The sequence below is a fragment of the Homarus americanus genome, unplaced genomic scaffold, assembly GCF_018991925.1.
Source record: "Homarus americanus isolate GMGI-L3 unplaced genomic scaffold, GMGI_Hamer_2.0 scaffold26351, whole genome shotgun sequence".
NCBI lineage: Eukaryota > Metazoa > Arthropoda > Malacostraca > Decapoda > Nephropidae > Homarus > Homarus americanus.
Genome location: NW_024724368.1, coordinates 2,054,931 through 2,070,131, shown reverse-complemented (window position 1 = coordinate 2,070,131; position 15,201 = coordinate 2,054,931). Strand labels below are relative to the sequence as shown.

The 15,201-nt window shown below is 36.5% G+C and overlaps 1 protein-coding gene across 1 annotated transcript; it reads left to right on the top strand.

Moving 5' to 3' along the window:
* Positions 1-3,003: 3,003 nt before the first annotated feature.
* Positions 3,004-13,986, top strand: LOC121864136. The gene is made up of 8 exons (XM_042363072.1): positions 3,004-3,169; positions 3,504-3,670; positions 6,700-6,782; positions 7,726-7,902; positions 8,264-11,600; positions 12,185-12,297; positions 12,569-12,679; positions 13,669-13,986. Exons 3-8 carry the CDS (start codon positions 6,726-6,728, stop codon positions 13,819-13,821), a joined length of 3,948 nt encoding a protein of 1,315 aa, XP_042219006.1. The 5' UTR covers positions 3,004-3,169; positions 3,504-3,670; positions 6,700-6,725; the 3' UTR covers positions 13,822-13,986.
* The last annotated feature ends 1,215 nt before the right edge of the window (positions 13,987-15,201 follow it).

The following is a 15,201-nucleotide window of genomic DNA, read 5'->3' as shown; positions in this document are numbered from 1 at the left end:
AGCGACCGTCAGTGAGAGCAGCAGGCGGCTGCGTTCGCAACACTTGACGTATATCTCTCTAAGATTTCTTCTCTCATTATTTCTTTGGCACCATTAAAAGCAATTCGTTTGAAAATAGGCTACGAAATTAATTAGTAATAAAGACTTCATGGTACTCTTAAAAATTTAGTATGTATTGCTCACGAGGTAGTAATACACAGGTAGATAGTATATCAAACAATAGACTAAAGTCAGGGACATAGAAATTGTAACGATGCCGCACCTAGTGGGTGATTCCTTACGTACACGTGTAAAATAGAGAGCATGTATGTAGAGTCATCGTACACGTCTCAGGACATCATCCGTGTCACCTTATACTTAGAAAATATATTTATTACCTTTACTTGCATCTTCAGTTATAATTGTAATTTAAAAAGCTCTTTCCTGTGATAAACAACACCAAATGTGTATGTTTATAGACCAGGAGAAACTTTTTTAAGCAAAACAACTTTCGTGAATGAAAGCGGACTTAAGCCATTTGGGATTTTCTAACACTATTATGATAGGGTATTAGAAAAGCTATTTAATAGTCTAACTCACTAAACTAGTTATGAAATATTTTATTTGTAATGCAGATTTTATAATTGAAAGCTCACTTTAACATTAAAGCCACTCATCATCAAATTTCGTAGTTATTACTGTACCAAATAAAAGGTACAGTAGTTGAGAAAGTTGATTTCAGGACGATAAAAGAACTGAGAAAAAGGTGGAGAGGAGAGTGAGTGACATATAGGGTACAGAGGCAGCATATGGTAAAACAGAGGTGGCAAGCTTCCCGCCCTATCATATGTACTCCTTGAACCCTTTCCCTCTGTATCCTCAACGATGTGTACCATATTTTTGTTTTACGTAAATTGAGACAAAGGAACGCCTGGTTACAACAAAGAGATCACTTGAAGTTTAGACACTCCAGCTTATTTCACCTGAAGATTAAACTACCCTAACCTATAACCTACCCTAACTCCACCAGGTAGCGTTAGGGTGGTTAATTTTCAGGTGAAGTAGCTGGGGAGGTCCTAGCAAAGTGTTCGTATAAGTACTGTACACCATTGGTACACTTTTGGGCACTATTAACTTTGTGTCATTTAAGGAAAACTTTACACACGATCTTCTCAATGTCAGTGTCATTTAAGGAAAACTTTACACACGATCTTCTCAATGTCGGACCGGCCTCTTACTGCTACATGTAATTATACTACTACTACTGTTTATCAACATGGCCTCCAGCCTCTCCCAATAGCCAAACTTTCGCCGCCATTTTATCACCTTAAAATTAAATATCCTAATACCTGTACATAAGTAACTACCCTAGCTGTGTTGAGTAAGTTGAGCCGCAGATCTATGCGGCGTTCAGTGACTTGCCTCATACTGTAGTCAATATCTGCGACTGTTGTCGGCTTTGAGGCCGATGCTCCCGTTCCCCTGAGGCAGAGCAATGCAGACCTAAGCAAAGAGGTCAGTCAACATCTCAACCAGGCTGTAACGTAACTTCCGGGCTGCTGCTTCCGTTCAGATAACACCTCCGCGAGTCTGGCGTAGAAACATCTTGCACTTGGTCCCTTCCCACCAGAGGTTGTGAACACTACTACTAATAATAATAATATTTACTCAGAAAAAATTTCACTCACGTTTACATTTGGTTTGGTATGTATGTAGAAAGGTCGCCTCACCAATGAAAAGAGCATAATCCATTAAATGTCCATATAGTTAATTATATAGCACATGAAGGTCATAACTTTCCCTCTTTAATGTCGATTTTAAAAACTTAAGTTTCTGGCCGGAGATTCTGCCTTTTAATTATATTCTACGTTGAATAATCTCATGTAGTAAAATTTTGGTTCAAGATCGCACTAACATCTCTTCTGATGTGCACCATCTTGTTCCAATATTATGTTCTCAAAATTAGGAAGATTTCTTAGTAAACACTGTTTTCTGTAATATTTCCTGGTAATTTGACGGCATTAACAGTGTAATCAAAGAAATGAGGACCATCAACACTTGGTATACATTGAATTCATGTTGGAACACCTGGTAGGGTTGTCATTGACTCGCTGTGCCATTAGACGCAGTTGTGGGGATTGACTCGTCCGTTAGTTATAAATGTGACTGGGATGCGTTTCATTCATTACCAAAAGCCACTCGAAGAATTCAACTGTCGAGATCGTCATCATTCAGTGTTGTAAGATTTAAAAATTTTCCAACGTAGCCTCAAACTGCGATCTGAAATACTAATCTCTTGTGATGCACGTCTAGTTGATTTTGGAAGACTGTTCCCCATTTTTTTTGTTCGAGGTGTGAGTCTCCTGCTTAACCTAACTTAATCCGCCTAGTTTAGTTTCCTTAACCCTCTGAACTACCTTGTGGCGTGGCTCACCAGTCGGCAAATGTTCGTCCATCCTACACAAACATTTTTTCCTGTACGTACCTTCGCCTCAAGCACCACATGGTCAAAATCAACCAAAATATGCCTGAAATACACGTGGGGATGTAACTGCAGATACACTATGTATTATAATGCAATCTAGAGCCATTACGTGCCAACAGTAAAAAGAGAAATAACCGTCCGCCCGACGGGTTGGGCTGCCCAGTAGTGAAGAATGTAATTGAAGTGGTAATTGTGTGTACACAAATTAGCTTCTGTAAATGCTGATTTATCTTTCAACTCGCCCTTCATTCTGCTTCCTAAAAACAGAAAAAAAGGCGTCCATAATGTAGCCGACACACCAACACTCTTAACATACTCAGATGAGGTAGTCTGCCATGCACCAACCACAGAGCGTCATGTATTACCAGCTTATAAATGACCAATCAGATGCAAACTTTCAACCAACGTTGCCGTGAGTCACGGCCCGTGACATCCAACGTGAATTTTGTCCACATGATGTTAACAATAATTTCAATAAATATATGTTAATAGATAGATTACATATCTCTGTTCAGAAAATCGTTCTCTTTCATTTTTATGTACATAGAGAGTGCAGGTATACACACAATGGTAAACAGTAAGTCGATGAAGGATTTAAAGGTAGTCCAAGAAAGTTGTTGTGCGCGTAACTAGACCTGACGGAAGAAAACCAACAACTTGTAGAATTTTCTTCTCACGTAATTATCGTCGACGTGGACTTGAAAGGTTCGTTAACTGTCTCCTCGTGTATTTGGCCACAATACAGCTTGTATTAAGTAAAGACTGGAAGTAACAGTTCAGATAAAAGTGACACCTGGGAAATAAAAGTGCTTTATCTTAAAAACACTATTGGGTTAAGCATTTTGTTTTGTCATCCATTTATGGGTATTGTAAACTTATATTATTGAATTTACTATATCATAGTTTATTTTGAGTGAAAATATGCCCACGTAATAATTATCTAGTGCTATACTCTGAAATATATCTTTATTTGTACTGTATTTCACAAACTCCCGGCAAACGAACCAATTATCCTTGACTTATGTATAAACTTGAACAGGAACCATTGGTGTGCAGCAGTGACCACCATACCTACTTAGTACTTCCAACGTCTTCAATATAAAACATGAACTGGGTTGGTGGGATTCGTCGCCGTGTCCTCCAGCAAGAGGAAGAACGCCGCCGCTTGGATCAGTACTTTGCATCCTCTGCCAGACACCATAACCGGTAGAGATTTTTATGATGAGCTTTACTGTAATGTATTTTATCTTGTAATTATTGTACTGAATAATATTCTATGATCTATCTCGGGTAAATGCCTCTCAAACGGCGGGTAATTCATAATGTATTAAAGACACAATATGAGTAATACTCCGGAACAGCGTGTCACTTTAACTCTTAACTGGAGGGAATTGACCTATAGAAAATAAATGCTTTTTGCATCATGAAAAAGCTGTAAAATGACGAGGATTTGAAATTTCAGAAATCCTATTACTTTTTGTATTTTTTTTTCTGAACGTATATTCAATGTTAACATGGTAGGTGTTACCAGTTACTGCTACCTTGTATTATTTTTTGGACATAAGAGGATCCTACATTAAGTAAGATAGATCAGGTTAGACTAGGTGGGTTAGGTTGGTCAATAATATAATCTAGCAGCAGCTGGTAAGTTGTTCCTCTGTCAAAGTATAGGCATAGCTCACATAACAGAAAGATTGAGATAATATGGGTACTGTATATCTTCCCTTGTGGCCTGGGTATGTATGAGTAGGTTGAGTTTTTAGAATAAGTGGTACTGCCTCACACCAGATATCAGTGGACCAATGGAGTTTAGATTTACAGGACATTGGATAGGTGGCTACAGCTAGAAGCTTAGGCCATTTGCCAAACCCCATACCTGATCTCCCTCCCGTTCCCCTTTCAAGCAAAACAAAACAAGCAGCTTGCTATACAGTACAGACATCCAAAAAAATGTTGTTTGGTAACACGTTTTCAATTGCATTTGGGATCTTTCTTGAGGAATATTAGAATTAGCTCACTTACTCAAAATGAGGCAGCTTAACCAGACTGTACCCAATCTGAATTTCTTAGCAGAAGGACAGGACAAACAGGTGTGGGAACTTTTGCTTAGAGACCATAGGTCCATTTTGGAAAAATAAAATAAAATAAAAACTACTGTTACAGCACCCTTACAGCCACAGACAAATTTCACAACATCAGGAAGGAAGAGCATCATGAGGCAATCACATGGACCTTTACAAACTTAGTACCCCAAGGGGACGAACTTACGAAGACAAGCTTGGCTGTTTAGCCACCATTATTTTAACATCTTAATTCATCCATGATGATATCTCTTTTCCTATGTTGTCTTCATACATGTATAAAATATCCCAGTGGCCATTGCTGCTAATGTACTTTCAGGAGTATCTGTAACTAAGTACTATACACTACAGTACAGTACAACAAAGCCATTAACACTTAAATTTTTCTTTGTCATAAGAAAATTTTTCTGTTATACCATTTTCTATGTAACATTTGAATTTTATATTACTGTAATCCATTACGTTTCAATAGGATTCAATGTGAGTTGGTATGTGGCACCCTTAATTTTTCAGGATATCTCAGGGAAGCAGTAGTGGTAGGCCAGGAAATATTGCATCCTCTAGAGAATCAGCAGAGAAACATCAAGTTAGACCCTTCCTTCAACGACCCAGGATAGGTTAGCTTCTCTTACATTATAAAATTGTTTCAGAAGTATTTCGCATTTCTAGTACAATGGTGCCTCTTGTACTGTAGAGGTCTGTCTTGAACCCCCTCCTGTTTGTTATGTTGGTGAAGGCACTGTCATGGAGCTTTAGGACTGGTCTGTCCTGGTAATTGTTGTATGCTGATGACTTTGTTCTGGTAGCAGAAAATACTGAAGAGTCAGTGAAGAAATAAAAGAAGTGGAAGGATGCAATAGAAGCAAAGGGCTTGAGAATGTATGTTGCCAGAACAGATGTATCGATAAGTGGTGTGGAAGATGGGTCTGTGGTGGAAAGGGAAAATGGCCATGTGCTGTCTGTAAGAAAGGTGTTATCAATAACTCAGTAATGTGCAGTAAGTAAGGATGGTGGGTACACAAGAGCTTCAGTGGTGAATGGTAGACTGCAGGATTTTGCTGACTTTTATTGTCCTATATACACAGGTAATCATGTGGTTTTAGCAAGGCTGGGGAAACTCAGCATTGGGATACTGTACATTCCTTGAGTGTGTTAGTGAGTTCTGCTGTCTGGGTGACATGATTAGTACAGGTACTGGAGGTGGTGCTGAAGCTAGCTCAAGTGCAAGAGTCAAAAAAGGTGGGGAAAAATGAAGGGAGCTTTTGCCTATATTGACAGCAAGAGGGCCTTTCTTCACATGGAACTGGGATGGGAAGTATTATGTTGTGTGGCAGTGAAACATGGGACGATTAAAGAAGGTGACATTATGTATGCAGGCTTGAACGAGCTGAAATGAGAAAGGTGAGGTGGATATGCTGTGTGATACTGAAAGAAAGGAAACCCTATTTAGAGCTAAGAGGACACCTGGGTATGGAGAGTATTGGTGAAGTTTTGCATAGAGGGAGGCCGAGATTCTTCAGGCAATTGGAGAGAATTGAGATCAACTGGGTCATTTTATCTCATATGGCATATGTAACTGTCCAACTTTCCTCTAGGTAGGTTGTAAGATCACTGATCCACATCGGGGCCTGGGGGGCAAAAATGTAATAGTAATACTAATTATAATAATAATAATTATTCATAGTAAATAAAAATTTTAATAAAAAATACACCAAAATCAAATAATAATAATAACAATAATAATAAGAAAATATAATAATAAAATTAATAATAATAATAACAATAATACTGTATTAATAAAATAATAATAATAATAATAATAATAATAATAAAGAAATACAAGAATGAAAAAGGATAAAAGTGAGAAACACGACCTCGACCTATGAATTATTATTATTATTATTATTATTATTATTATTATTATTATTATTATTATTATTATTATTATTATTATTATTATTATTATTATATTTTCGCCTCCCAGGCCCCAATGTGGGTCAATGACTTGTGCCTGGGTGGGCTAATACAAAAAAAACCAACCTAACCATTCTGAAAACCAAAAAAATTCTGAAATCCGAAATGCCTCTGGCCCCAAGGATTTCGAATAAGGGATTGTCAACCTGTATTATGTAACATTGTACCTTTCATGTACAGGTTCTCAAAGATGGCGAAATGAGGAGATGGTCTGTGAAAGAATTAAAGTGGGTTCTGCTTCCACGTCTCACACATTCCATAGGGTAATGAACTTTATTATTTGGTTTTTCTTTGACGCCAGAGTTGTATATTGAAAGAATACTGAACAACGATTTACATACAGATTAAAAGGAAAAGTCTTAGACCTGGAACTTTCCATTAATGGTTTACTTTTGGCTTCATATGAGGTGTTCTTTGTAACAGTGACGAATCTGCTGTGGTCCTGAAAACTCCATACTGTATTACTGTATAGTGATTGTGCAGCTGTGTGTCTGATTAGAAACATGTGGAACTGGGAAAAGGTGAATGGTGTATCATAATGGATGTGTTTATTTATTGTTATTATCAGTCATGTAATTTTCCACACTTAACATTGCTGTTAAATTATGCCATAGCTAGTTCTACAACAACATCCTACCTTCAAGGCAAGACTAAATTCATTAATATCGATAAATAATTGATGATTTTATGACTATACGGGTACAGAGTACACTTTTTCAAATTTGGTACACACTTTCTGAAAACTTATACTTAACACTTTTGTCACTGTTGCTCAGAACTCCTCATATACCGGACCATGCTTCTCGTTTTCAGTTACAGGTTGTTGTTAAGATTGTCTAAGCTTCTCTATCTTTCTGACTTTTTTTTTTCAAAATTTTCATATACAGTACAGTGGGCATGGGAGAGTAAGGCCTTTATAAATATATGCAGTACTGTATTAGTATTTTTAGAACATGACAAGGAATTCATGTTTATTAATCTGTCTATTTTCATAATCTACTTCTACTTTTCCAATTAATGGCAAGCGACTAGATTTAACTAGTTTCATCAGATTTTATAGCAATTTCATTATCGATAATGTTTAGTGCAATGAATTAAGGTTTCAGGAAAAAAATACACTATTTAAATGATTCAACACAATTGTATTTTAGTGTTACGGTATTAAGAGCAGAGATTGGTTTTTGAAGAAAGTGTTTTCCTTTATAGCAATGTAATGTGTCAGAAAGAAACAGCTCCTTGGATGTAAAACTTGTAGGGAAGGATGGTAATTCTGAAGTGGATGATAAGCAACATAAAGAGAGTAACACTGTGTATAGAAAATCAAGAGGGGTCAAGATTAAACCTGGATCTATACATGGGCCATTCTCAAGGTTTTTGTTGAAGGTAGATCAATGACATTGTTTTTATCTCTCTTCATGCTGCCACAGTTTCTAATTGTGAGAGTATATGTAGTAATATTCTTTTATGTATATGTAAGGAATTCACTGTAAACATGTTCCTTATACTGTATATACAATCTCTTCCTTATACTTTTGTTTGTTCCTCTAATACTGTGTGGTACATAATTTAATAAGTTTTAATTATTTTCAATTTTGATGTGAAAGTCTTGGATTAAAGGGCTTGGAACTGTAAGGGTTGTGAATACTGATGATGCATACTGTACCTGATATACCCTGTAGTTAAATTTAGGTTAATGCCGAGATGGTTTAGCTGTCAGAATTTTTTAATGTGCCTAATTCTTCAGCTGGAGATGGAGGGCATTAAAGGCAAGCTAGAACTTCAGGACTCACAGCAAGATTCAGAGAGTAAAAGGCAACGGACCTCTGTTACGGGGGAGTCGGTTCATAGGGGTGGAGGTGAGAGAGACACAATGGCAACTGAGAGCGATAGAATGAAGTTTGGAGATAAGAAAGACAGGTATAAGAAGAGGAAGGTAGATGATGATGAATATATGAAGGATAAGAAAAGTTCCCAATTGGACAGGACCAAGGATGATAGGGATTCAAACAAGCTTAAGATGGTTAATGTAAAAGAGAAAGGCAGGAAAGATAAAGGAAAAGAGGAGAAAACAGCCGAAGTTCACCACGACAACAAGAGAACGGAAATTCAAAAGAAAAACGAAACATCATCAAATATCGATAGTAGATGTAAACCAAACAGAATGAAAAGTGAGGAGAACATCAAAGGAGGAAAAAATGGGAGTTGGCAGAATACCAGTCATGAGAAATGCAACAAACAAAAATACACTTGTAAGGAGAAAACAGGGAGTACACACAACAGAGGTAGAGATAAAGGACATAACAATGAAGTGACAAAGAGAGATGAGACAAAGGAAGAACATGGCTTTAAAACCAGACCTCAGGGATTACATTGCCCCCCTCCGAAGAAAAAAACTGGAGCAACCTACAGATTTGATGGAGTTAACGATAGCCTAGATACCATAGACAGTGAAAGACAATCTAAAGAAATTCTCAAAACAGGAAAGAATAAAAGGATCACTGAAAAGGAGGAACACACTGCAAGACATAAAATGAATAAAGGTGTCGAGATACTTGCTGACTCTCAACAGTATTCGACTCGAGTGGGATCTGAAAATACATGTGTCGATGCATCACAAAGACCTAGTTCGAAATTAGTAGTAAGGAAAGACAAGATAAACAAAAAGGGAAGAAGAAATGCAGAGGAGAAAGAAATGGAACAGAATAAACATACAAAAACAAATAAACTCCATGTATCAGGTAAAGGTACAAGTAAAGAGAGAGTATTAGGTCAAATTGCAACACCTAGACTCTTGGCTGGAGCTCCACGTTTAAGACAGTTACTTACACTAAGCCCACAGCGACACAAGGGACGTATTTGGATACCATTGAATTTACCAGAGGAACCCCTAGTGAAAGTTGCCAAAACAGTGGTCAATACTGCTGATAAACAAAAGATGCCACCAATTCTTAAAAACGTCACTGGGAAAAAAAACAGAGACGGTATATATAACGATGTTCAAGGGAAATATAAGCATCATAAAAAGAAATTTACAGAAGCTTATGACAAAAATGAAAATGTGAAAAACCGTGAGTGGGAAACCAGACGACTAACATTGCTTCTGGGTTCTCGCCTCCAGAGTCCACCAAATACATGCTCTGGTCCTTCTGGTAAACTGGAGAGTGAGACTGCTAATGTACAAGAACAGTCACATAGCAAAATGGAAATGTCACTCCCACCTGACAACTTGAAGGAAAATTATCATCAACTTAGAGCACAGGTTTTGACTGTCAGTGATACCTCAACCTTTGGTACTCTGACTACAAATGAACCAAAGAATGATTTTGTGGGATCTGAAAATTCTGTGCAAATAGATGGAAAAAAGAAGCTTGGAAAAAGACAAGTACATGTAATTTGTAAAGATACTGATGAAATCCAACCAGAGCCTTCTCATAAAGTTTGGCAAAATTTGGGCAAAGGAATACCTAAGCTTAGCACACGTACACGTCAAATAGAAATTGTTGAAAGTGGGTTAAGTTTTGCTGGAAAGCGAAAAGATAAAACTCCATACCTGGAAAGAAATTTGAGTACTCCTTGGAATTTAGATTTAATCAGTACACCCTGCAGTAGTAAATCTTCATCCAAAACACCTACTGATCCTACAATAGACAGATCACTAGAGGATCACTTTGGAAGTCAGGGAGGAATGCAGTTTAGCAATACAACCTCTGATCACATACCAGATACGTCACTGGATTTTGTGAACTATGACGATTCACAAAAATGTGACCTGATCAAATCTACAGGCAGTATTCCTTATATCACCTTGAAGAAGATGTATCCACAGGAAATTCAGCAACCTGAAAATCATTCAAATGATCATTTGCTAGTTCACAATGTTGACTGTGGCAGCAGAAATTATTGTGGTTCCATAGTAGACCAAAATAACAAGTCACTTAAATATGATAGCCAGTTTTTGCATGAAATAAATTTCCTGGCAACATGGCATAAGGATGACAGAAAGCTAAGGCATGTGAAGAGTGATTCACAAGTTTGTGTAATTGATGAAAGTTGTCAGTGTAATGAGTATACTGGAAACTCTTTAGAAAGTTCTGCCATTACCAAGGACAAGTCTGAATGCCCGGAACAATGTGCTGAACTCCAAGCCAAGCTGTACACAGCAGAAAATTTATCAAATTGCATTAACAGAAATAAGCTATCATCCCAAAGCCATGTTAAGGAGAGAAGAGGGCACCAGTCCTCAGGTATTCATGAATATCCTCCAGACACTGTAGGTTGTGAAGGTCATGCTTTCAGGACTGAATATAATTCATCACCAATACCTATCAATGTCATGGAGAAATCATGCACTTTGACTAATGATATGCATTCCTCACAAACCATATGTAATGTTCTTTATCCCTATAATATGCAAGGTAACAGTGTGGAACTTATTGATGATAATCACCACACAAGATGGATGGAATCTTCTCATGACCTGGAAGTGAATCTGACCCACAAGAAACCTTTGCTTAATTTAGACATTACAGAAAATGTTGTTAGGGATCTTTCTGAATACGAGCAAAAAACATTTGATGATAACTTGTACAAGGAACATACAAATGACAGTTCACTTCCTACATGTGAAAACCATGCACGCTGTCATAAGGAATATAACCATTTTATCATTTTGGAAAAAGATAATAAAGAAACTGAACTTGGTGCAAGCAGAGACAGCACTTGTACAGGTAATAAAAAAATAGAACAATTAAAAAATTTAACAGCAAATACAACAAAGAATTATGAAATCTGTTCTGCATATTTCCTGAAAGAGAGTAGACGGAACTTAAGTTTTGGGGACCAAGGAAATAGGAAAGGAAAAGATGTAGTAACAAGAATTGTGGATTTAGGTGAAAATAAGAGAGAGCTGTTGCCAAGTGCAGCTCAAGATGAAGAAGTCCTTAATAACACAAGTGAGAATATAGAATGCTCTTTGGATAAAATGAAACAATTTGAGGACATAATCATAGATTTAACACTTAGAGATGCCAGACTAACTGATGGCACAAAAAACAGTAGACATTCTCCTTCATCAGCTGCAGGTTAGTTTTCTTTTTCCCGGTACAATATATATTACTGTATGTAAAAGCTTCAATATACTGTACATAATTTACCTTTCTCTTATTCCTCAATTTGGAATTAACTTTTGCTTGAACATTTTTCATGATTAGAAAATTATTGATCAGGTTTACGTTCTGTCCATGCTGACTGTTCACAGTTAATTAAGTCAACCAGTGTTTTAGTTTGGTGTTTACAAATAAACCTTGTTTAGTTCACTACTATTTTAGTTTTCATAGCAGTATACATGAGCCATATGTGATAAAAACCAATGTAATTTGTAATTTTGAACCAAACGTTCATTCACTACATTAGGCAGTAATGATCAGGAGTACACTGTTGGAAGAATAATTATAAGGTACTGTATTTATGTCATTCCTCATCTTCGTAAATTAAGCTCTGTGTGGTGCTGCAGAAGCTGAAGAAGTCATTGCCTATTAATGGCTAGATTTCCCTAATCCATGTTTTATGTTGACCTCAAGTGTGGGAATGTTGCAGGTCATTTGTCTCGTCTCCTTGGTTACAAAGTGGGAATTCGTGTTTCATTGATTGATCATTTGATTCACAGATTGCATTTCCAAGAGTATTTTTGATGAGGTGATCCCCAGGGGTGAATTAGAAAAAGACTGTAGGCAGCCACAAACAGTGAATCCAGAACTGGCAGCACAACATTTCAGAGAGGTCAGAATTGGCTTAGCACTAGACTCTACCCACTTTTGTGAAACCTTAGGAACTGTCACAATGCAGAGAAGCTGTTGGTTGCTAAAAGTGAAATGTTACTGTATACTATTTTTTATAAATTTAAAAAATCAGGAATTACTAAAATGTTAAGGATTAGAACAAATAGTGTACTGGGTAACTGTGTAAGCAAATCTTATACAGTATAGCATTTTTTTATATGAATGATTGATCTAGTGCATAGTTGTGTATCTATTTGGTGCTTTGTCGACAGTTAATGAACTACACAAACAATGATCCTCTGGATGGGTCTTCAAGTGGCACTCCACACACCTCCCAGTTTTTATCTTCAGCCTCACAAAACAGCCAATCTATTCAAAATCATGTATGTACAACAATTATTTTAAATCCTAATTAAGTTCATGAAAATTGTCAGCTTGAAGGATATTTTTAATAATAGCCATTTGGTATAGAATTTGCTGAAGTAAGTCTTCTTTAATGATAAGGTAGTTTATTTTAAATATGAAATTATATTACCTAACTTATGGCATATAGGACGGTGCACATCACATCAATGAGAAAGTTGGATTAGCATGAATAGATGATTTGGTTTATGATCAAAAGTATCCTTCTTATGTTGAAATCACATCAGACAATTGTCATTGTTTTGGTTAAAAAAAATCAGTACAGTACTGTACAGTAATTTCATGGTGAACTCTGGAACCATAGAATGCAATAATGAAATAATATTTTATTATAAATGTAATTTCACCCATTTTAAGAACTTGTCTTAGTGTGAAATGAAAGATGTATACAACTGGTGTGGGAAGCCTGATAATGTACGGTGACATGTATAGGCTTGAGTGAGTTCAAGTAAGAATGGCGAGATGGATGTGTACTGTAATGTGACACTGAAAGATAGAAAACCCAGTTCACTGCTAAGAGGGCAGCTTGGTGTATAGGTGAGGTTTTTGCGTAGTGGTAGGCTGAGATGGCTCAGGCATATGAGAGATTGGAGGACACTAATAGGTTACGAGATGCACGAGTGAATGAGGAGGAGGAGAAGAGAGATAAGACAAGAAAGACATGGGGGAAAGATTGTTAGGTTAGGTTAGGGATGAGGGAGGGTGTATTTTGCCAGGCTTAAGGTGTCTGTGAATGGTTGTGTATGCATTTCACTGGTCTGAAGATGTGTTTTATGCAGAATTTGGATTAACTGTGTGACCTGATTAAGTGGCTCCTTACAGGTTGTTTGCTAGACATTGTGGTATTGGATGTACTATCAGCATTTCCTTCATCAATAAGTCCCCTGTTAGGACCTATCTTATCTAATATTTATTCTCCTACATTTGATTATCAATTTAAATTCTACAGACTGTCAACCAGTTTGTAAATCCAGCTGTTACTGATATGTTGGATTTATATGGTACAGCAGAAAACCCACTTGAAGAGGAAGGAACCAAGTTAAAAAATGATTGTTCTCCATTCTCTCTCTCTCTCCAAAGTCTACACAAAAAAGCCCACTAGACACATGATGCGTGACATTGGCGATCAGTGAACTGTGCTTGGGTGTTCCAGTGTTACCAAGATTACAACTATCAAGCATGAGTATCGAATATTCACGCTCGTTTTTGTCTTTTAAATGCATCTGTACGTCCAGTTAACTTTCAAGAAATAAAAGTCAGTTACATTGCAATTCTTTTATTATATATCTTCATGCTACCCATAAAAGATTATAAATTAGACATGTTGGAAAAAAAAATATTTACCACATTCCAAAACATATTTCCACAGTCATCTTGCGTGATGTATGTTAGTTACAGGGTTTTGGGTATTTTTTTTTTTTTTCAGAGTATAAATACCCAGTGAAAAATTTACAACAAAATATGATTTTACAGCGAGACCTTCAGCCTGTGATGACTGAAAAATACTTATAAATTTTTAATGGAAGACTCTATCCCCTCAAAAAAAAAATAATACAGTAATACTTAAATGATGTGTGGCCAAAGTTTTGCACACACTGTACATTACAGTGAACACAACATCATAATATAGAAGGGGTGGTGCACTACCTTTAGAATTCCCAAAATTACTTACTCTAAGCATAAATGACTTTGAAATGAATACTATTTGTTTTCCCTCTACATTCAAAGCCCTCTTTTTTTTCACAAAAACTATTATTACTAAAGTTTTAAAATCTATACACGGTACCCCTATCCTGTACAATTATTTCATGAAAATCATGTTTTGATTACAACTTATATGGTCAAGGCAGCCATTTTTCTTTGGGCTAAGGGAGGGATATTTTTCCTGCAGCTCTTCTCTCTCTCTCTCTCTCCATATTACAGTACACACTACCTGTACGTAAAGTATTTGTTTAAATTTTTATTTTGTTCACCTGTTATGTATGTACAGCAATGTATGAATTTTAATTATTATTATTTTTTAATTGGTTGCCTTGCCCATAAACAGTTCAAACCCAGACTCACATTTCCAAAAAAATTTTGTAGTAGACAGACCTACTGCAATTCTAAAGTGAAAAAATTATGGGATATGCAAGAGTTTTAGCCATTACACTTGTACAGTATTTAAATATAGAATGTCCACCTTGTTCCATAACATGTTCCAATATTATATGATAAATACTGGGTGAATTCCCACTGGGGAAAAATAATTCAAGAAATTACAGGCATCCCTCGGGTTACGGAAGTTTTCCAAGAAAAATGTTTTAGTGCAATTTGTTTACAGGATTCTACAGTGTGAGGAACCACCCCTTCAAAACAGTACAGTATCTTGCATATAAATTTTTATAATAAAGCTCAGTTGCTTTCCTGTGAACTCCAAATGTGATAATGCTATATTTTAGAATTGCAATTCAACCAGTGTCAACAAATTGCCAGTATATGT